This window comes from Medicago truncatula, chromosome 8 (assembly GCF_003473485.1).
Source record: "Medicago truncatula cultivar Jemalong A17 chromosome 8, MtrunA17r5.0-ANR, whole genome shotgun sequence".
Classification (NCBI taxonomy): Eukaryota; Viridiplantae; Streptophyta; class Magnoliopsida; order Fabales; family Fabaceae; genus Medicago; species Medicago truncatula.
Window position 1 is genome coordinate 25,043,073 of NC_053049.1, and position 20,252 is coordinate 25,063,324.

General features: G+C 33.0%; 2 protein-coding genes across 3 annotated transcripts; both read left to right on the top strand.

Moving 5' to 3' along the window:
- The first annotated feature begins 1,719 nt into the window (after window positions 1–1,719).
- On the top strand, window positions 1,720–14,912 carry LOC25502561 (myosin-2). 2 transcript variants are annotated; one of them, XM_024772393.2, is made up of 24 exons: window positions 1,720–2,287; window positions 2,921–3,022; window positions 3,105–3,248; window positions 3,333–3,483; window positions 3,586–3,613; window positions 3,763–3,931; window positions 4,155–4,218; window positions 4,345–4,358; window positions 4,448–4,532; window positions 5,385–5,488; window positions 5,595–5,733; window positions 5,980–6,098; window positions 6,219–6,371; window positions 6,451–6,540; window positions 7,017–7,094; window positions 7,866–8,024; window positions 8,874–9,074; window positions 9,253–9,458; window positions 9,542–9,677; window positions 10,095–10,224; window positions 10,546–10,656; window positions 10,929–11,041; window positions 12,010–12,225; window positions 14,004–14,912. In XM_024772393.2, the coding sequence occupies exons 1-24, from the start codon at window positions 1,922–1,924 to the stop codon at window positions 14,463–14,465; spliced, it is 3,540 nt and encodes a 1,179-aa protein (XP_024628161.1). In that variant the 5' UTR covers window positions 1,720–1,921; the 3' UTR covers window positions 14,466–14,912. The 2 variants fall into 2 exon arrangements, with proteins under 2 accessions (XP_024628161.1, XP_013445566.1); XM_013590112.3 differs by having other exon boundaries at window positions 12,013–12,225.
- Window positions 14,913–16,504: 1,592 nt separating this feature from the next.
- On the top strand, window positions 16,505–19,938 carry LOC25502562 (uncharacterized). Its single transcript, XM_013590113.3, has 6 exons — window positions 16,505–16,681; window positions 16,991–17,055; window positions 17,153–17,185; window positions 17,286–18,210; window positions 18,544–18,789; window positions 19,569–19,938. Exons 1-6 carry the CDS (start codon window positions 16,631–16,633, stop codon window positions 19,635–19,637), a joined length of 1,389 nt encoding a protein of 462 aa, XP_013445567.1. The 5' UTR covers window positions 16,505–16,630; the 3' UTR covers window positions 19,638–19,938.
- Window positions 19,939–20,252: the final 314 nt, after the last annotated feature.

Sequence of the window (20,252 nt, forward strand, 5' to 3'; positions counted from 1 at the left end):
TACTTTGCTGTTTTATGCTATTAACATGGATGCTGTGAGTTTGTTCACAGATTCATCCTTTTTGTTTTCAGCGAACTTGGATTTGTATTATATCGATATCAATTTGAATGAATAAATATCGTTTATTTTTATAAAAAAAAAATAGACCATCATAAAAAAAAAATACAATTTCCTATTTTAAATTGCTTAATTAGTTTGGATAAGATAAGGTGAAAACATATAAACAAATGGATATGCCAAAGCATACTGAATCGAATCATTCAAAATTCTCACTGGCCTCCACTATAAAACGTCACCATCTCTACTGAACTTTGACTTTAAAATTAATTGAAAAATTGAATAATTAGAAACTGGTATGGATATAATATGAGGGATTGGAGAAATTGATACCAGGTGTATCGACCTCTAACGATTATGAAATTAAGTTCAAAGTTTTAGTTGATGTGTAGCACTCAATCTTAGTGTCTTTTTCGATATCATGATTTTTCAAATTTATAATTTCCTCAAAATTTGTGATAATTACAAAAACTATTTTTCAAACTATAATCATACCAAAACATATAAAAATGCAAATAATTAAATTTTATCTTAATTATTTGTTTGTCTAAATTTTCTTTTGACTACAAGATGAGCTTTGTATTTATCAACTGAACCATCAAGTTTTAATTTTTGAATTGGTGGATACTCGAATTAGAATTGGAAGTTGAAAGAATAAACCTAAGTCTCACGTTTGATGCAACTTTCAATTCCATCTATAGTGTTCCAACATTATTTTACTTAATTATGCATAAAAGCATTTCATAACACTTAGATGAGATTTGTTAACAAAAAACACTTAGATGAGATAATTAAAGTCTTTCTTAATTTAACCAAGGTTTTAGGTTCAAACTTGAATTTAGGCATGTGATGACGTTGAAACTTTTAGAAAGAGTTTACTTCACATTTGAGTTCTATAAGACTTCAAAGATTAATTTTTATAGTTGCGAACTGGTGAATCCAATTTAGAAAAAAATATTATGCGTAAAAACCAAAATCTCTTGCGGGATAATGTAAACGAGTCAAAGTCCTCTTCATTTTAGAGTTCTCAATTTCTTCAATTTGAAGAGATATGAACACAATAAAATTTGAAAATAATTGATGATAATGTGACTAACTTATTCACAGGACCCAAAATATAAACAAAGTATTTGTATTGGAAGTTCTAAGGTAAATGTATCAAAAGTTTAAAAAGTGTAATTTCTTCTTGTAAAGAAAGTGTCATTTTTAACTTAAAATTTTCTCGGAAGCAATGGTTAACATGATCCTTATTATTTTATTTGTTTTTTAATAAAATGTCTATGTTTTTTTTTTGATAAAATGTCTATGTTGAAGCAGTATATATATGTTTTTTTTTATAGACCTAATTTTTTCTTTGTATTTTTTTTTATTTCATTACGTATTATTCCCTTTATTTATTTTTGAGAAACATATATTCCTTTATTCAATCCGATCCAATCCAAATAATTTTCATAAACTTAGCTCATCAACAATACAAACCAAATAGGTTCTTTTAAGTTGATACACCTCTCTTAAGTTGCACCATACTTTTAAATTCAAAATTCAAATATAAATCTTTCTTTCCAATTTTGATTTGTTTTTTGTATTATTACAACGGACGAATTATTATTATAAAGAAAAAGACATTTTCCTCTCTTTCCTTTTTCTCTTTTCTTAATTAATTTTTAGTTTCACAAACAAGAACTTTGTTCCTTCCTGTTTTTAGTCCTCTCCTCCATCTTTTCTCTATATCTCCCAAACAAGTGCAACAATAACACAACAACTTTTCACTCTTGAATGCACCATTCTTCTATATCTAATAACTAACTCACCCTTTCACTAACCATCACATTCTATTTCGCGCCTTTTCCAAATCGCCAGCAAAATGGTGTTATCAGCTTCGCCAAATTCTCTAACCAGAAGCTCATTAGAAGAAATGTTAGATTCGCTTCGTCGAAAAGACGAAGAAGAAAATGACAAAAACAAAGAATTGCCGCCTGCTTTGCCATCTCGCCCAGCCTCCAAGGCACGGCTGCCTCCCGCGAGGCGGTCGTTGCCGAATAATTTCAAAGTTGGGAGTGTAATGAATGACAATGTGGAAAGTAAGAGAAAGGAAATATCAATATTAACATCAACGTCGAGAAGAGAGAGTATGAGTAGTTTTGGAAGGAAGAGAGTGAAGAAAGATGCTTCTGTGGAGTCACCTTATGCGAAATTGGATTGTGATACTCTTTCTTATTTCATCAAAATGGTACTAAATTCCTAGTTTCTTATTTAATATTTGATTTATGAGTTTTAATAGTGGTTCTTAGTGCATGTTTGGATTGACTATGAGTTTGGTTGAATCATGCATCATATCTCAGTGTGATTTTGACAAAAAATTATACTTAAGAGCTTTTACAAAATCACGGTGTCACTGTTATTTAATCAATCTGAACATGCATTTAGTTTTTTGCTTATTTTCTGTCTCACATACTGTTTTTGGTTGTTTTACAAAGGGTATTTCATTGAAATTTTTCTACTTTACTTTTTGAATTTAACCTTGGAAGCTAGAGTTTTTGTTTGTGATTGTTGTCTTTTTGAGCGGTATATTTTTGCATCATATCTGTTCTTTTGTTTGTTAGTGATTGGTAGAATAGAATAGACTATGGACCTGTTTGGATAAACAACTTATTTACAGCTTATAGTGTAAGCACTTATCATAATCTATTTTTATAGCAAAAGATAATTAACATTAAATTGTTTTTGAATATTTAACAGTAGTTGTTTTTGTAAGTTATATTGGAGAAGCTCAAATAAGTCAATCCATACAGGCCCTAAGATATTGCATAACAAATTGTTTTTCTGTTAAATTTACTTTTGGTTTGTTTGTTGTTTTCCGCAGAAACTTCGTGTTTGGTGTAGGCAACCAAGAGGACAATGGGAGCTAGGGTCAATACAATCAACGTCAGGAGAAGAAGCATCTGTTTTATTTTCAAGTGGAAAAGTAAGTTTCTATGCTTGTTTGTGTTTTTTTGAAGATAATGTGTAATCTTAAGTTTGCTCATGCTATTCAACTGTTACTTCAGGTGCTGAAAGTGGCTAGATCAGAACTCGTACCAGCTAATCCTGACATTTTAGAGGTTGCAGACGACCTTATTAAACTGGCTTATTTGAATGAGCCATCGGTTCTTCACAATCTTAGGTTTAGATATTCTCGGGAGATGATTTATGTATGTATGACTGCTCTAGCTTTTTCTTTTGCTTAGGTGGTCATATATATGACCTCATAAATTGTTCTTGTTTTCTGTGTGCAGAGTAAAGCAGGGCCGGTTTTAATTGCACTCAATCCTTTCAAAGATCTCCAGATGTATGGAAATGATTATGTTTCCACTTATAGGCAGCGACTTGTTGATAGTCCTCATGTTTATGGTATTGCAGAAGCAGCTTATAACCAGATGATGAGAGGTGAGTGGAGACTGTTTCCCTCTCTTCATTTGAATTTTTTGTGCTGTACTTGAATTACATGTTTATAAAGGTTTTCTATTTGTTTTTGTTTGTATCTTGCAGATGAAGTAAATCAGTCCATTATAATAAGGTCAGCACTTTAGTACATTGGAGACTCTTTTTGTGCGCAATACTTAAATATACGTTCCTTAACTACTTGATGGCATTGAATTGTCATAGTAGTAATAAATATAAACTCTAGTGCAGTTATTGAAAATCACCATTAGAATTTGGTTGCAGCGGTGAGAGTGGATCTGGGAAGACAGAGACAGCTAAAATTGCTATGCAATACTTAGCTGCTCTTGGCAGCGGCAGTTTTGGGAGAGCAAATGATGTTCTTCAGACAAATTGTATACTAGAAGCTTTTGGGAATGCAAAAACATCTGTGAATGACAACTCTAGCAGATTTGTGAGTATTTTCTTTCCCGTAGTTTAAATGAACTTACTCCTGCTATTGCTTTATTAGGATTTCTACAGCTTGAAAGGTTTTCCAAGAAGTTAGTCCATAAATTTGCAATTTTAGTCTTACTTTTAAATGCTATGCATATCACTTTTTAAAGGCTATGCATCACATTTTGGATGATATTTAAAGGCTGACATTTTCTTTCATATATATTTTTATTTTGGTGCAGGGAAAGTTTATTGAAATTCATTTCAGTGCAACGGGTAAAATATGTGGGGCTAACATTCAAACCTGTAAGCTAACTCAAGCTATACATTTTACTAGGCACGTGCTTGATTTTATTTCTATCTCCGTTACTGAGTTGACTTATTTTTGTGGCTGTGATTGTCATATTCCAACCCATATGCTAACTCGAACAGATTTGTTGGAAAAGGTAATTTCTGATGCCCCTGTTTGAACCAAGTGTCGAACTGTAATATTCATCTTTTGTCACTTATGAAATATCATGTGTGCTGTGTGCAGTCAAGAGTTGTTCAATTGGCCAGTGGTGAGAGGTCGTATCACGTATTTTATCAACTTTGTGCTGGATCTCCATCTAGTCTTAAAGGTGTGTTTTCTGAGAAATCTGTTAACTTTTGTGTACTTGTGTACTTTCAGTCACACAATCATTTATTGTTTGACATATTTGTTTCTATTTATGGGGTTTATGCATACTTTTCTGTCACACCATCATATCTTGTATATGACATATTTGTTTCTATTTATGAGGTTTATGCAATCGGTTGGAATGGCAATGATCATTGAGTTTACTAAAGAGCCAACCATCCCATTCTTTTATTTATTCTGAAAGTATTGAAGTGTTTTGATAATTAAAAAAATTCTCAGCTCGTGGTATCTGGATATTTATTGGGGTTTTACTTACCCTTGTGTTACTATTATTGAAGATGGCATGCTTTGACAATGAGTATGATCTGCCATTGAATATTGTTGCGAATTCCATAGTGCGTAAAATGTGACCTAAAAAAGTGTTAATAAGTGAGAGGCATCCCTTACTTTCCAAGCCGGTTTATAGGGTTGAGTTGGGCCCAATCCAAAATTATATGATGGTGTCAGAGTATATCCAAAATCTGCTAGACCACCTGCTATTGAGCCAATCAGGTCATGCTCTTGACGTCCAGTTTCTGGGCATGAGGGGTGTGTCGTGAGAGTCCCACATTGGATGAAATATGTCCTGAAAAAATGTTTATAAGTGAGAGGCATCTCTCACCTTACAAGCTAGTTTTTAAGGTTTAGTTAGGCCCAACCCAATATTCTAAGAAATATATAATGTTTTGGTACAACGGAACTGTATTCTACAAAACATTATGTTGAGAGTACTGTTGTACAGAAGAATGTTTTCTCGACCATAATTGAATTTGTAATAATTTGAATAATAGAATCATTCTCTTTTTCTATGCAGAGAGACTAAATCTTAAAGCAGCCTGTGAATATAAATATCTAAATCAAAGTGACTGCATGACAATTGGTGGTATTGATGATGCTAAAAACTTTCATCAGTTGATGGTATACTACTTGAAACGTGTTTGGTTTATAGTAAACTCGCTAACTTCATTTCTGGCCGCTTGAAATCCATGTAATTTTTCTCCATTTGCATCTGCAATTTCTCCAGAAAGCATTTGATGCTGTTCGAATTTTTAAAGAGGACCAAGAGATGATCTTTAAGATGCTTGCTACAATACTATGGCTGGGAAATATATCATTCAAAGTTACTGACAGTGAAAATCACATCGAGGTTGTGGGTGATGAAGGTAAGATACATAGCATGTCACATGTCTTTTGATGGTCTATATGCACCTCCTGCTTTGTATTGTGACTTGGTGTTATTAAATTCTTAAAGTATACTGGGATTAGGATTCTTTGCGATGCCATATACTATACAGAACAATAAATATCTTATTTTGTATTGTGTAGGATAGGATTTTGAACCAGTCCTGTTTAATAGTGGCTAAGATATTAGTTTAAGAGGATACATGAAATTTTACTTCTTTTTGCAGCTATAACCAGTGCTGCCCTGCTGATGGATTGCAGTTCCCAGGATTTAATGTCAGCATTATCTAGCCAGAAAATCCAATCTGACCAGGATATTGTTTCCAAAAGTTTGACATTATTGCAGGTCAGTTTAAACATTTCACCTGTCCCAGTTTTCATGGCTCTAAATGCTCTTTGTTCAGTATGTGCATATGTGTATTATTTATTTATTTAACTATCTCTCTTTTCCACATTCTATGCTCAGGCAATTGAAACAAGAGATGCAATTGCCAAATTTATTTATTCAAGCTTATTTGAATGGCTTGTACAACAAGTAAACAAGTCGCTTGAAGTGGGTGAAAACCATACTGAGAAATCCATTAGTATCCTTGATATTTGTGGGTTTCAGTCATTCCAGGTATGCAATTTGTATTAGTATATTCGTGCTTCAAAGATTGTGGTATGTGATCTAACAGATTCTTGTTTCACTTTTTCAGAAGAACAGCTTTGAACAGTTTTGTATAAATTATGCCAATGAGAGGCTTCAACAACATTTTTATCGGCATCTGTTTAAACTTGAGCAGGAGGTTAGTAAATCTGTTAAGTGTAAATATTACTGGATATTTTGATCCTGTACATTTTCAATTTTGTCGTGTGAATTCCTAGAAAGTGTTTCCTTCCTTGTGTTTAAAGTTTTAATTCTTTATTCTTTGCAAAAGGGAAGGTTTGATTAGACTACCAAAATTATTTCCAAATACTAATAAAAACTGTGAAATGGGCGTAATACCATATCCGTTCATGAAGGCTTTGTGGTTAAAATACATTCATGGAGATTAAATTGTTGCATGCTATTTACAGCCTCTAGTTTAATCAAGAAGGATATCTTATTAAAGAGTCATTTGCTTGGTACTATTATTGTAGATCTGTAAACTGACTATTTCTCATCAGAGTAAAATATGAATGCAGTGACAGTAGGTACTATTTTCACGCATGTATAAGTTAAAGGTTACATGCTAAGTATGTTTCATCACATGCTTGATATGCAATTTACATTTTTTGTCAGGACTGTGAATCAGACGGCATAGATTGTACAGTGTTAGATTTTGAGGACAACCAAGAGTGCTTGGATCTATTTGAGAAGGTACTTATTTGGTTTAGTTTTCTAAATGATCTATGGTTATTCCACTTTCCCTGGAAATTGAGCTGTTATTTGTAGTATAATTCATTTCCAGGACTTATCCCTCTATAGAACGGACCATTTAGGGCCTGTTTACTTATTTTATTTCCTATTTCTACTTAAAACAAAACACAATAGAGGCCATATTTTTTAGTTACGTTTTTATAAACATTTCGAAAAATGAGCCAATATTGAAAATAAAATAATACTATTTTCATTGTTAAAAAGGTAAAACAATAATGATAGAATTACTGTACTCATGTCATTCTCTATGGGCTTCCTTACATGTAGCAATCTTTTAGGATGGGAGTTCCCTGGGTGTGCCGACCTAGTCGGGATGTCCAGCGGCTCCTTGATGTCATCCTCACTCTTGATTCAGTAAAAAAAAAACATGTAGCAATCTTTATAATTATTTATTAATAAATACTAGAATTAATTTAATATTACAATAAATTCAAATTCAAATTACACTACAAAGTATTTTATGAATTGATAATTAGAATTAGTTAAACAACATATTTCCAATATTTTCATTTCATGAAAATAGGAAAAAGAAGTCAAAACAAAACATATTTTCAAAACAAAATTTATTTTTAAAAAATGACAGTAGAAAATATTTGCACAAACCAAACGGTTACTTGTTTTATGAGAATAATGTGTTCAGGTCCAATGTTGGCTTCTTACACTACTCTCGTCATTACTGTACTTATTACCTTATCTGTTGAAAATGTGCAGAAACCTCTCAGTCTACTATCTTTGTTGGATGAGGAATCAAATTTCCCTGAGGCTTCTGATTTAACATTTGCCAACAAACTTAAGAATCTCCTGGATGCTAATCATTGCTTCAAAGAGGAAAGTGGCAGAGCTTTCAGTGTTCGTCACTATGCAGGGGAGGTTAGTTTCGGCCCAGTGTTTAAGGAGTTCTGGAATTTAGTTGTTGCAGACATTATTATCAAATCCAGATTAAAATCATAAGTTGAATGGCCTATTTCCCAAACCTTGAACTGAATCTTTTTTTTTTTGGAATACAATCTTGAATTGAAACTTATTCGTAAGGTAAATCGCAGAAAAAGGCTATTTTCAGCAAAAGTAATAGACATGTTCCAAATAACAAGCTTATATGTTATATACAAACCTCAAAATAATTCAAGTCATAAATGAAAATAACAAAAGAAAAGTGTCTAGCTTTATAATATTGAAAAGAAAATGTCTGGCTACAGAAATTTCAGGAGGAAGTTGCGATTCATGTCCAAAATGGATACACACACAGATTTGTATAATTGAGTTCAGTTTTTTTTTAATCGAGATACGACTTGCATATATTGTAAGACACTGATAATCATGGTCACAAAAATCTAATTCTTAACTGATGTACATGACATGAGAAATCCATATTCTAAGATCTGTTATAGTTATTTCCTTTTTATACTATCTTAGCTAGAAAGTTAAAGTACTTTTATCCCGCATGTGATTATCAAAAGGTGCGAGTTCTGAATGTGATCTTAAGTTGTTTCTGAACATACTGTTTTGTCCCTTCATAGTTTTCAGTTTCTTTCTTTACCTGCAAATAAAAATGTTATTCAGTTAAGTTTGTCTGTAAGCATTTGGAAAGTGATTTATAGCTGGAACTTGTCAAGGAGCTAGGAATAACCTCTTTTTTTCCTAATTCTCTGTCTGTGAGCCTTTGGTTATTCAGAATGTGTCCATAGTTTGTGATTTTACTAACATATGGGCCTCTATCAGGTTTTGTATGATACAAATGGCTTTCTAGAAAAGAACAGAGATACATTGTCTTCTAATTCCATTCAACTCCTTTCGTCAAGTAATTGTGAACTGCTGAAGTTATTCTCCGAAGTGTTTAACCAGTCTGAGGAGCATGGAAATTCCACTTTCCATGTTGGTGCAGCATACTCACAGAAGATAGGTATTGGGACAAAGTTCAAGGTAATCTTTTAGCATATCGTAAGCTGCTTTAGCATAATTAGAATTTGAAAAGAAATTATTATTTTTGTTTTTCACCGAAGATCAGGACATGATGATGGACAATGAACTCTATCCTAAACAATACATATACAAAAAAATGTTTGACATAACACAAATCTAAATGGTTTCTTACTCTTAGGATCAATTGTTCAAGTTGATGCATCAGTTGGAGAGCACGACTCCTCACTTTATTCGCTGCATAAAGCCAAACACTAAGAAGCTTCCAGGAATTTATGACAACGAACTTGTCCTACAACAGCTCAGATGTTGTGGACTTCTAGAAGCTGTTAGAATTTCAAGGGCTGGGTATCCTACTCGAATTAAACATCAAGATTTTTCCAGAAGGTAGTTGAAATTGGAGAAATTTCCCGTGGTTTCTTGATTATATCTTGAATGGTGGGTTGACTTCAGTTCCTTGATGTATTTAGGTACGGGATTCTGCTTTCTGAGACTGATGTACCTCAGGATCCGTTGACCACCACAGTCGCAGTTTTGCAAAAATTTAATATCCCTTCTGAAATGTACCAAGTTGGCTACACAAAACTGTATCTTCGAGCAGGGCAGGTATATGTCTAAGTTTTCTTTGTACGGATGGATTTTACTTTGTATTTTCATTTTCTTTTCCCCCCTGCATCATGTAAAATAAATTCATTACCTCTATATAGCTTGGCAGTAGAGACACATTCATGCCTTGACTTCACTTCTCTTAACTGCACTTCAAAATCAAAGTGATGTATGTGTATACTACTTATTGAGTTAAAAGGAAACCTGATGGCTCATACTCTGTTTGAAACACCGGAGGTGCCCTTGAAAGATGATCCACCCGTTTTTTTCAATATTGTTTTTGAACATTAACTTTTGCATGGAAGAATATCTAATTTCTATGTTTAATCTGTTATTTCTTGTTTGATTTGACTTTATAATCTTGCATATTGTGTTTTTGTTTACCTTGTTTTTCCTGTGCTCTGGTTTGTTTTGTAGATTGGTGCACTGGAGGATAAGAGAAAACATTTTTTGCAAGCAACTGTTGGGATTCAAAAATGCTTCCGTGGTCATCAAGTCCGGAGTTATTTCTGTGAACTTAAGAATGGAGTGACAACATTACAATCATGTACTGCCAGTAGCAATATTGTTTCAATTTTAGCAAAACTATCTATTGATTGTAGGCATTTTGAATATTTTTCTTCATTGAAATGAATATTTCTCGGTAATTATCATAAAAGAAATTTTAATATTGCTTGAAATAGAAACACAACTCAGCAGTTTAGCCGCTAGTTGTAAAATAAATTTGAGGATCTTATTGGTACTCGTTCATTACGAAAATTGTTTAAGTTACAGGCTTAAATCATAAAATTCTTGTCACAATTCGTTGTTCGTAACCTTGGTTCTAGTTTATCTCTAATTTGCTAATCTCTAATTTGTCACATTGCAGTTATTCGTGGAGAAGTTACAAGAAGGAAACATGGTGTTTTGACGAAATCTTCCATAACAGTTTATTCTAAAAAAATTGAGGAGATTCATGCAATCATATTACTTCAATCTGGTTAGAATGGTTCTGTTTTCAGTCATGCTTGCATTCCAAATTGGTGTTGAATCTGATTTAGAGCCTGTTTGAAATAGTTTTTGTTTTCAGTTTTTGAAATATACAAGTCCTCTTCTCACAATAGTTATCCTTTTACAGTTTCCAAAACTGTAATTTTAAAAAATAGTTTAGCAAAAAAGAATTTAATTTTCAAGTTTCTAAAAACTAAAAAAGAGTTTTTGGGAAGTGTTTCAAACATGCTCTTAGTTATTATGTATTTCCTTTTTATGCAGTGATTCGTGGGTGGAAGGTTCGTAGGGATTCTAGTAATATCAATAAATTAAGGAAATATCATGAAAATGCACAACCTAGACGGAAGTCTCGTGTTAAGATGCCAGAAGTTAAGGTATTTTACTCTACACTTGAATCTAGTCTTCTTATCTCATTTATTCTAGACAGCTCTAAGTTATTTCCATCCACTTGTAATTTTGTAAATACACTACAATCCAGTTATTTTATTTTATTTTATTTTTTTTCTGAGTAAAACTTGCGACTAATTAGGGTTCCAAATAAAAACCATTCAATACTATTACCGGAAATGCTTTGCTTACATATCATTGAAATGTCTGTTGTTGTGCTAAAAACTCACTTAGATCAAGTGCCCTTTATCGCATAAGTGGTATAAAAGATTATTGCATCCACAAAGGTTAATTAGCAAGTGCCTAGCTAATAAATATCATTTATTATTAGACTAACGAGTGTTGAATTGTTTGTTTACAGTAACAAAGTACTAAGTAATTAAGAATAAGAATAAAACACTTAAGGTTTGTCAAAAAAAGAAAAAAAGAAAAAAAGATTAAGTTGTAAACCAATGGAGAGAAGTCCTAGAGTATGGCTTCATTTATAATTTCGACTACCCCCAATTCTAGTATATTTGAGTTCTTAATTATTTCCTAATTATTAATCTCTCAACTAAATCTAATTAACAATCTTTGGAATGCTTTGGAAATACTTTTTTCCTTAATTATTTCCTTGTTTGGACATAAAAAGCAAACTCTGTTGCAGCTGGATTTTACCAGTCAACTGCCAGATATCCAAAATATTAATTTGTCTTCATTTTTGTGGTAATTATACAATAATGTAGGCTTCCTGGAAAAAGTGGTACCAACCACTAATTTACACTGTATTCCAAAATTTAAATTTTTTTTTCCCTTCAGAATATTGCTACTTCTTCTGCATATGTTTTTAATGCACATCTTTCTTCTTTACTTTTTGAAATATTCCTTTCACGGATATAGACTATTTTTTCATGATATTGTTAAAATACCCATCCACTCATGGTGAAAGTCCTTTCTTTTCTTCTTGTTGGTTTAGCAGGATTTGTCCAACGAGCTGGTTCAAAATAGGCCTTCAGCTTTAGCAGAACTCCAAAAACGGGTGTACAGGGCTGAAGCAATTATTGAGCAAAAGGAAGACGAAAATACCGAATTGAAGGAAAAGTTAAAACAATCTGAAAGAAAAAGGATTGAATATGAAGCAAAGATGAAGTCAATGGAGGATGCATGGCAAAAGCAGATGGCATCCTTGCAAGTAAGTTTTCAGTTTAGGCTAGGCCTCATTTTTTGACTTATTACTGAAATGGATGCAGTTGATATCAAACCAAATTTTTAATTAGTTTATTTACCTTTAGTCTACATCAATTAATTCCTACTATCCTCTCTACTTCCTACTATTATCTCCGATTCCTAACCAAATAACATTTACATTCCAAATAGTTGAATTTAATAACTTAATAGTTTTAAATGTCTACTTTTATTCCACTTCTACCTCTGTTCACTATGGGTAGTTAGCTAGGACAGCTGTCGAAACTATTTTAGTTAAACTTATCATATAAAGTCAGTTACAGACAGAGATGGTTGCAATCTCTATATAAGCTTAAGCTCTGTACTTTATACTCAGAAATCAAAATACAGAAATTTCTTTTATCAATTTCTTTCTATTGGCTCCTTAGAGCATCCACAATGGTAGTACACTAATAGGAACTCCTTAAATGGACTCCACATGTACACATCATTTATTTATAATTTTTTAATAAAAAAAATGTCTATTAAGGACTCAATGACTCCAATGACAATACACTAATAGGGACTCCAATGAAATGTACTTAAATAGGTCCCACTAACTTTACATCATTATACAAAAGTAATTTATTTATTAAATTATAAATTACATCATAAAATATTACTTCTTTTGAAAGTGGGCCCAACTTATACATATTTTATTACTTCTTTTGATCGTGGGATCCGTTAGTTGCTCAGGAGAGAGAGTCGTTATATAGTTGCCTGTTACCTAATAAGTACCCATTTTTTCTTCCTCCAATGGGGGTTCTTGTATCAAGAGCTCTCTAGTCCTCACATTTCTTCCGCATATCAAATTCCTCTTCCTCTTTCACCGCCATCACCCACGGGGGCACAAACTCCTTTATATACTACGCCGTTAAACTCATTTGCTTTGGTGACTTGTGCATCAGATTCAGCCAAGAACTTCGTTTCTTACTTTGACTCCGTTCTAGCATTCGACTTCAGACAAGCTTTTTTTGGATTTCAGACAAGCTCGATGAGCAAATTTCTCGCTCTAGCACTAGCAAGTAGAACCTGTCATTAAATCACAGTGTTTACAACATTTTTTTGTATGCCCTAGCATTCCACTGCAATTTCTCACAAAGCAAGATTGCGACATTGGTACAGTCAGCAGTGCCTGTCTTGATTGAGAGCAACAAGACCAAATGCTGCTATCTTGGTTCCAATCAGCCATTTTCAATGCAAACCCAAGACCCACATTGAAAAAAAAATATACGGTTTGAAAATAGTTTATAAAGGACATCCCCACCTTGCAAATCGGTTTTTGTATGGATGAGTTATTCTAAATCCAAAATCTAAGATTGGTATAGAGCCCACCATACTAACCACATTTCATGCCCAATAGTATTGTGGGTAAGGGGGTGTATTTGGGAAAACCCATATCCAACATTGAAAGGAGATAAGGCCTAATAAAAGTTTATAAAGAAGTGCATCCCATACCTTACAAGCCGATTCTGTAAGGATGAGTCAGCCTTAATTTAAAACCTACGAGAACCAAAATATACTTTGGTAGCATGTAATTTTCTTAAGTAAGCCAGACTTGTTATCACAGGTTGGTTTGATATTCAAATGGATTTAACTTTGAATTTGTCAAATTTCTAATGAGTAAAAATTGTTGCTGGTAAACTAATGTGTCTATTGATTTTTGCTATCATGAGTTTATTTCACTTTTTACTAGACAGGTAGTTTATACTTCTTTAGTTGGCTTTAATTGCAATTTCAATGCAGACGAGTCTTGCTGCTGCTAGAAAGAGCCTTGCTTCAGAGAATGGCACTGTTCAACCTGTAAGACATGATCTTGTGTCACCTCGTTACTATGATTCTGAAGATGCTACTTTATTGGGATCTCAAACCACTAATGGGAGCACACATATGAAGCTTTCTGGTAGTTTTTCGGTGTCTGATGCAGGGAGGCAGGCTAATGGTACTTTGACTACAGTGAGCAATCTGATGAAGGAATTTGAGCAGCGAAGACAAACCTTTAATGATGAAGTTAAAGCTTTGAATGAGGTTAAACCAGGGCAGTCCGGCAACACAAATTCTGCTGATGAACTTCGGAAACTTAAGCAAAGATTTGAGGGATGGAAGAAACAATACAAGGTCAGATTACGAGAAACAAAAGCAAGGATTTCAGAAAATGAAAAAAGCCGACGGACATGGTGGGGCGGGAAATTAAGCTCAAGAGCATAATAGCATCCAGTTTTCAAGAAGTCTTTTTGCTGAAGTACATAAATGTTGAAGAATCAGCAAAAAAATGGCAATATAATTGTAGTCATGAACTATGATCTTTTGAAAAGTTTCTTTCTTTATTATCTCACGATGTTGCTTGGACACTTGATAAAAGTGTTCATCATTGTGCTACCTGGTGAAGGGAAAGTTGTATTTGTATATCTAGCATTTTTGTTACATGGTCGAAATAATAGAGGTCATGCAAAGCTGTAGTCTGTAGATTTATAGCATAGTTATATTGATTGGTCTAGTCTGCTTCTGTATATTCTTTTTTCCTTTATTTGGTCGTGTCATGCATATTGCGGCCGACCTAAAAGAATTTTATGCACTAGTGTTAATATCTTCAATGTAAGGGAAAAATATTCCAGCTGTTTTGTTATGTCTATGAGCAGTTTTCTCGTGGCACAAGATTGTCAATGTGATCCAAAATATTCTACAGTGGTCCCTTTCCAGTGACAATGGCTAGGAAGGACAAAGAAACGAAGCATAGAGAACATAGCCAACCTTCCATTATATATCTCCTTAACCTTGAACTCAGCATAAGTGAAAGGGTCATTAGCAAGACCAAGAGGGTCAAAGTACTTACCACCAAGGTATTGGCTGTTTTATGTTACCCCCTCAAACTCAAAAATGGCATGTGAAATACTTCCCTTTTTTTGGAGAGAAAACACTTCCATTTTTATTAATGTTTGAAACACACTAGTTCATAAAATTGAAAATTTTCATTTAATCATAATACAATTAGTGGAGCCAGTCATCCAAAAGGGCAAAGAGTTAAATTTTCCCCAACCTGTTTGTTAAATCATTGTATGCTAAAAGATGCTTGAAAGTTTATAGCATTTATATCTTTTTTTTTTATCTCAACTTCTAATTTTCATGAGGAATGAGGAAAACATTGATAATCCGAAGTTGAGTTGAGAGATAAGTAAGTAAATTCTGGTTAATGATTGTTCCAATCAAAATTTGAATTTCACTTCTTCCTATAGATCCATTATTGACTAAAACTCATTATTCACTTGAGAACAATCATTTGGTTACAACATTGACTCAATTAATGAAGACACATTTAACCTTTTTAATGCATTTCGGTAGAATTAAAAGAAAGACTTTTTTTTTTTATTGCTATAGATTTGTAAAATTCAAATTTGATTCATTGAAGCAGTTCAATCAATAGGTTCTAAAGTATTGAGAATGGATAAAATTTTAACTTTCCCAATTTTTTTTTTTAACGGATTCAGATAAACCTACCACTCACCATCATTTTCAAACTTGAAAATGCAGATCCTCTGCGTACAGTGAATAAAAAACCAACTCTTCTTACATTGATTAAACTAAATTGTTGCCTATAATGAGACTTCTGGAAATGACATCAAGTATGAGAAAAAATTGCATTGTTGGATTAAAGATTAATATGATTAAGATGTAGAGTTTGAATTTGACCCTTTCCATTTCTCTATGATTAAGATGTGTGAGTGTGATCACTTACGTAGATTAACTAATCAATTTGTTTGGTAATAGAAGAAACCAATTTCGTTTAATTTACAAAAATAAGTACCAGACAAAACAACATATGATAAACTTTTAAGTTATTGAATAACTTTTTGTGTTGATGTTTGATGGAAAAAATATATTTTAGTATTTTAAATAATTTGTATTTGAGATAAAAAGTAATCATATGATTTAGCAAAAGACACAAATTTCAATTTTGTTCGAACATTTTTCCGCAATTTACAATTTATCTGGTTGTTCCCACGAACGATTTTAAAATCATCCCGCGAGCTTAACTCAAGAGATATTGTATATTATATGCAGAATCTGGACACTCCACTTGTTCATAATTTAATTGTGTGAGCTCTGACCACTAGCTACTTGACAAAAAAAGAAAAAACACAATTTATATATATATATATAATTTTTTTTTTTGGTAGTGAAACACAATTTATATCTATCAATTAAAATTTGTCAAAAATATAAAAAAAAAGACATTAACTATGTCGAAATGTGTTTTCCCCCTAAAAAAAACTATGACACATTGAACACCGTCGTTTCGCACACGATTGTTCAATTTCACCATCGATTCGAGTCTCTGAGAAGCGATTTCACAGTCCTTGTTGAGTTGGAGAATCATGGAAGCTTCTAAGAAGAACGTGATCTTCATCGATCATTGGGCTTTTCTGGTAACCAACACTCTCTTCTCATTTCTTCTTACTCCCATTTTCATCGATTCCGCATTTCACAATTTTTAGGGTTTTGCTTATTCAATTTTCTCACATTCTTGTAATTTGTTTCAATTTAGGGTAACTAAAAACTGAAGTACTGTTTTTACAATCAATTGAAATTGAGACAATCAATTCTACAGCAATGCGTCCAATTTTACCACATGTTCAATTACTCATTAACAGTTATTTATTTTAGGGTTAATTAGCTATTAATTTGTTTTGTTAAGGATGAAATTGAGTTTATAGTTGTAATTGTATTACATACAGGAACACTTTGAAGCACCTATGTGGGCAGATTTGATTTTTGAAGCTAACTCTGGTTATGAAAATATGTGAGTGAGTTTGGATTTTTATGGATTCTGCATTACTTTTGTTTTGATCTATTTATATTTTGTTTTGATTTTTGATTTTGGTTTGGTTGTGTTGCAGAACTGATGATGACTGGTTCAACGAAAGCCACCCGTAAGAATCCCTTTTGGAATATTTTTTGGGTTTTCCATTTTGGGTTCGGGGTTTTACTGAATGGTGTTTAAGTACAATGTTGCAATCAAATCATTTTCAGGTTCCATCAGTTGTCTGCTCGCGAGTTAAAGTCAAAATTTGCTCACTCTGGTGAGGAGGCAGTGACGTCGCCGGCACTTCCTTCTTCTGTCTCGAAATCAAGAGGAAAACACTACATTAACAAGAATTGGGGGAAAGGTGTTAATCTGAATGTTTTGTTGGATAAACAGCAGGGTTTAAGCAAGGGGAGATGCTTGAAACAAGGTTCTAGTTTTGGTCATGAAGTGAAGGTTAAATCAACGTCAAATGTTAGCAGGACAAACGGTTTGATGAGCGAGAAATCGGGGTTGACTTTTGAACACAATACCAGGGGAAAAGCTACGTCGAAGGCTAGTTGCAATCTTGTTGGAAGTTCAAGTTCTATGGATAAAAAGAATTATGAAAGGTCTACAAGAAGCATGGTTACATCTGAGAATATGATGCCAAAGAAGGATTATAAGGGGCATAAGAAGGTATCATGTGATGAGAAAAGCAAAAGTTCGTCGGTTAGAAGCGTTAGTTTTGGAAGAAGTGCGGTTACAGTAGAAGCCTCAAGAGTAGTTCAGGACCAGCATAAATATATGGAGGTGTCTAGTAAACCATGTGATCAGAAAAGTGGAAGTTCATCAGTGAATAGTATTAATCTTGGGAAAACTCATGTAACACCAAAAGCGGAGATGGATGTTGGTAACATAAAATCAAGAGGTCGTACATTGTCTTCTGGGAAGTCTAGTGTTGGGTCATGTTCAAATCCTAGTTATGAAGTTAAGTTTGTATCAAAGCAGCAGAGGCAGAAAATCACAGATAAGAAAGTTGTGGGCTCAATGAATCTTGCAGATAAGAACAGATGCAATGTTGGTAATAAATCCAAGACATCTTCCATTAAAGTTGAAGGAAAAGAAACAGGAAGCACAAAAGGAAGTAACATCAGTGTTGCAAAGTCATTGGTGAGAAGCTGTACTGTCTTCAAGTCATGCATTTTTATATCATTTGATATGCAGATTTTATCTCTATTCAGTTCTGAATGACTTAGAAAATTTGATCCGGCTCATATAAAACATTGATTAGTTTAATATTGAAAACGTTTTCACCAAATTATTATCAAATGCATCACTATATCTTCCAAATTAGAAGTTTTGAGCTATTCTCTTTGAACTAAGTGACAGTTATCTTGTTAGTCATCATAATAATTCCTTTCCTAGATATCCTATAATTTACTTTTTAGTTTTGAAGTAATAAGATATGTGCTTATCGAGAATGCTGGGTTTACTTTTTCACAGGTCAAAAGTCGATCTGTAAGTTCAAGTACTATGTTACCAGGAAAAGTCAACAAAAAAAACTCTACCGTTGGTAAAAAGGAGGCCTTTGACAAGGGGAAAGAGAATGCTACCAGGAAATTGACAGTGAATAAAAATTGTAATGAAAAAGGTGTTCTTGCAAGGGGCATTTTAAAAAGTCAGAAAGCTAGAGAACATAATTGTCAACATAAGGATGACAAAGCAGGATCAGCGGCTTTGACAATACTGGTATTTCACTATTCTTTTGTTTTGTTCATTGTTGAAAGAATATTAGTTTTAGAGTTTTGTTAGAAGTCTAATGTATCATGCGTTGTGAATTGTTGTTGAATGTAGAAATCATAAAAATTTCCTTAATTGAGATGTCTGGCAACTTCTAATATCCTTTTGTTAAATTATAATTTAAAGGAATGTGATTAGGCTTTCATTTAGCAGATATTGCATTCAAGTGTCTTGTTTGTGTTTCTTCATGAAGTTTGTACCAGTCTTTTCGATCAACTTAATTTTTCTTGCCATGGCTTCTGACCAAATATTTATTTCTAGATATGTGTTCTCTTGAGAGATGTAAATTTGTAATTATTACAATGAAGTTGTGCTCATATTATCATTCTATTTTCCTGTCCAAAAAAATGGTATCATTCTATTTTTAACACCTGTGTTGTCAATCACGGATTGCGAGCTTGTTTAAATTCTACTATGCTACAATGCTATAGTACCACAGTAGCCATTATTTGACAACATTTCGTACTAAATAGTGTATCACAGAAAATAACGATTATTCAAATTCCACTACACTATAGCTTTGCTGTAGCCTATAGCCTGCTATTTGACAACATTGTTTTAACTCACGGATCTTGATCTTGCAGTTTTAATAGAGAACTGTACTTCAGTTTTGTGACTTGGTTGCAAAGTGCTTTACACTTTCTTTCCTTTCGCCGCATTTTTTGTTTCAATGCTCTTTGGCAAAAACCTTCCAAGGCTAATGCAAAATTATTATCACATTATTACAGGGAAAAGTGAACGATCAACGTGAGGCAAAGAACCCAGGTAATCCAGCTAGAAGGATTTACCTGCGGTAACGGAGTATAGCAATCCATTCTTTTTGAGGAATACAAAAACTCCAGGAAAGAAGTTGCCCAATTTCAAAATAAGGGAAAAATTAGCCTGATATCACACGACTTATTGAAGCTTCATATTGGTTTGTGTACTAACTCTTGTATATAGGGTGAGTGGGTATTATGGTTATGACCCCAGCCTGCAATGTTAGGTGATAAAATTTTGGTTTCTGTTTTTGACAAAATACCAAACTTCAAATTCTTTTTGCATTACCTTTTGTGGCTTTTCATCACACTATCATACGATGCAATTCACCTGGTCTTATTTTACAAAAGTACATCACAAATTATTGATTTAATTTGCATAGATTTTTTTTTTTTTTTTTTTAAACCCTCACAACACCAGTGCTAGTTTCGGTTGACCACTTTTTAACCATAAATTTTATTAACCACTTTGACTACTTCATTAACCACTTATTTTATATAATTTAAAAAATTGCGAAGTGGTTATTGGCATAAGTTTGTTTGGTTGATTCAATAGTGAAATTGATTAATGAAACAACTACATATTTTTGTGTTTCGAAAATCTTCCTCTATCATAAAAAATAGATTTTTTTTTTTGAGTAAGTAAAAAAAACT

Excerpts from the sequence above, each read along its gene's own strand:
- LOC25502561 (XM_024772393.2), top strand. The coding sequence starts at position 1,922 with ATGGTGTTATCAGCTTCGCCAAATTCTCTAACCAGAAGCTCATTAGAA. Across the intron at positions 2,288-2,920 it reads TTTCTTATTTCATCAAAATG|AAACTTCGTGTTTGGTGTAG; the intron begins GTACTAAATTCC and ends TGTTTTCCGCAG. Across the intron at positions 6,541-7,016 it reads TGTTTAAACTTGAGCAGGAG|GACTGTGAATCAGACGGCAT; the intron begins GTTAGTAAATCT and ends ATTTTTTGTCAG.
- LOC25502562 (XM_013590113.3), top strand. The coding sequence starts at position 16,631 with ATGGAAGCTTCTAAGAAGAACGTGATCTTCATCGATCATTGGGCTTTT. Across the intron at positions 16,682-16,990 it reads TCGATCATTGGGCTTTTCTG|GAACACTTTGAAGCACCTAT; the intron begins GTAACCAACACT and ends TATTACATACAG. Across the intron at positions 17,186-17,285 it reads TGGTTCAACGAAAGCCACCC|GTTCCATCAGTTGTCTGCTC; the intron begins GTAAGAATCCCT and ends AATCATTTTCAG.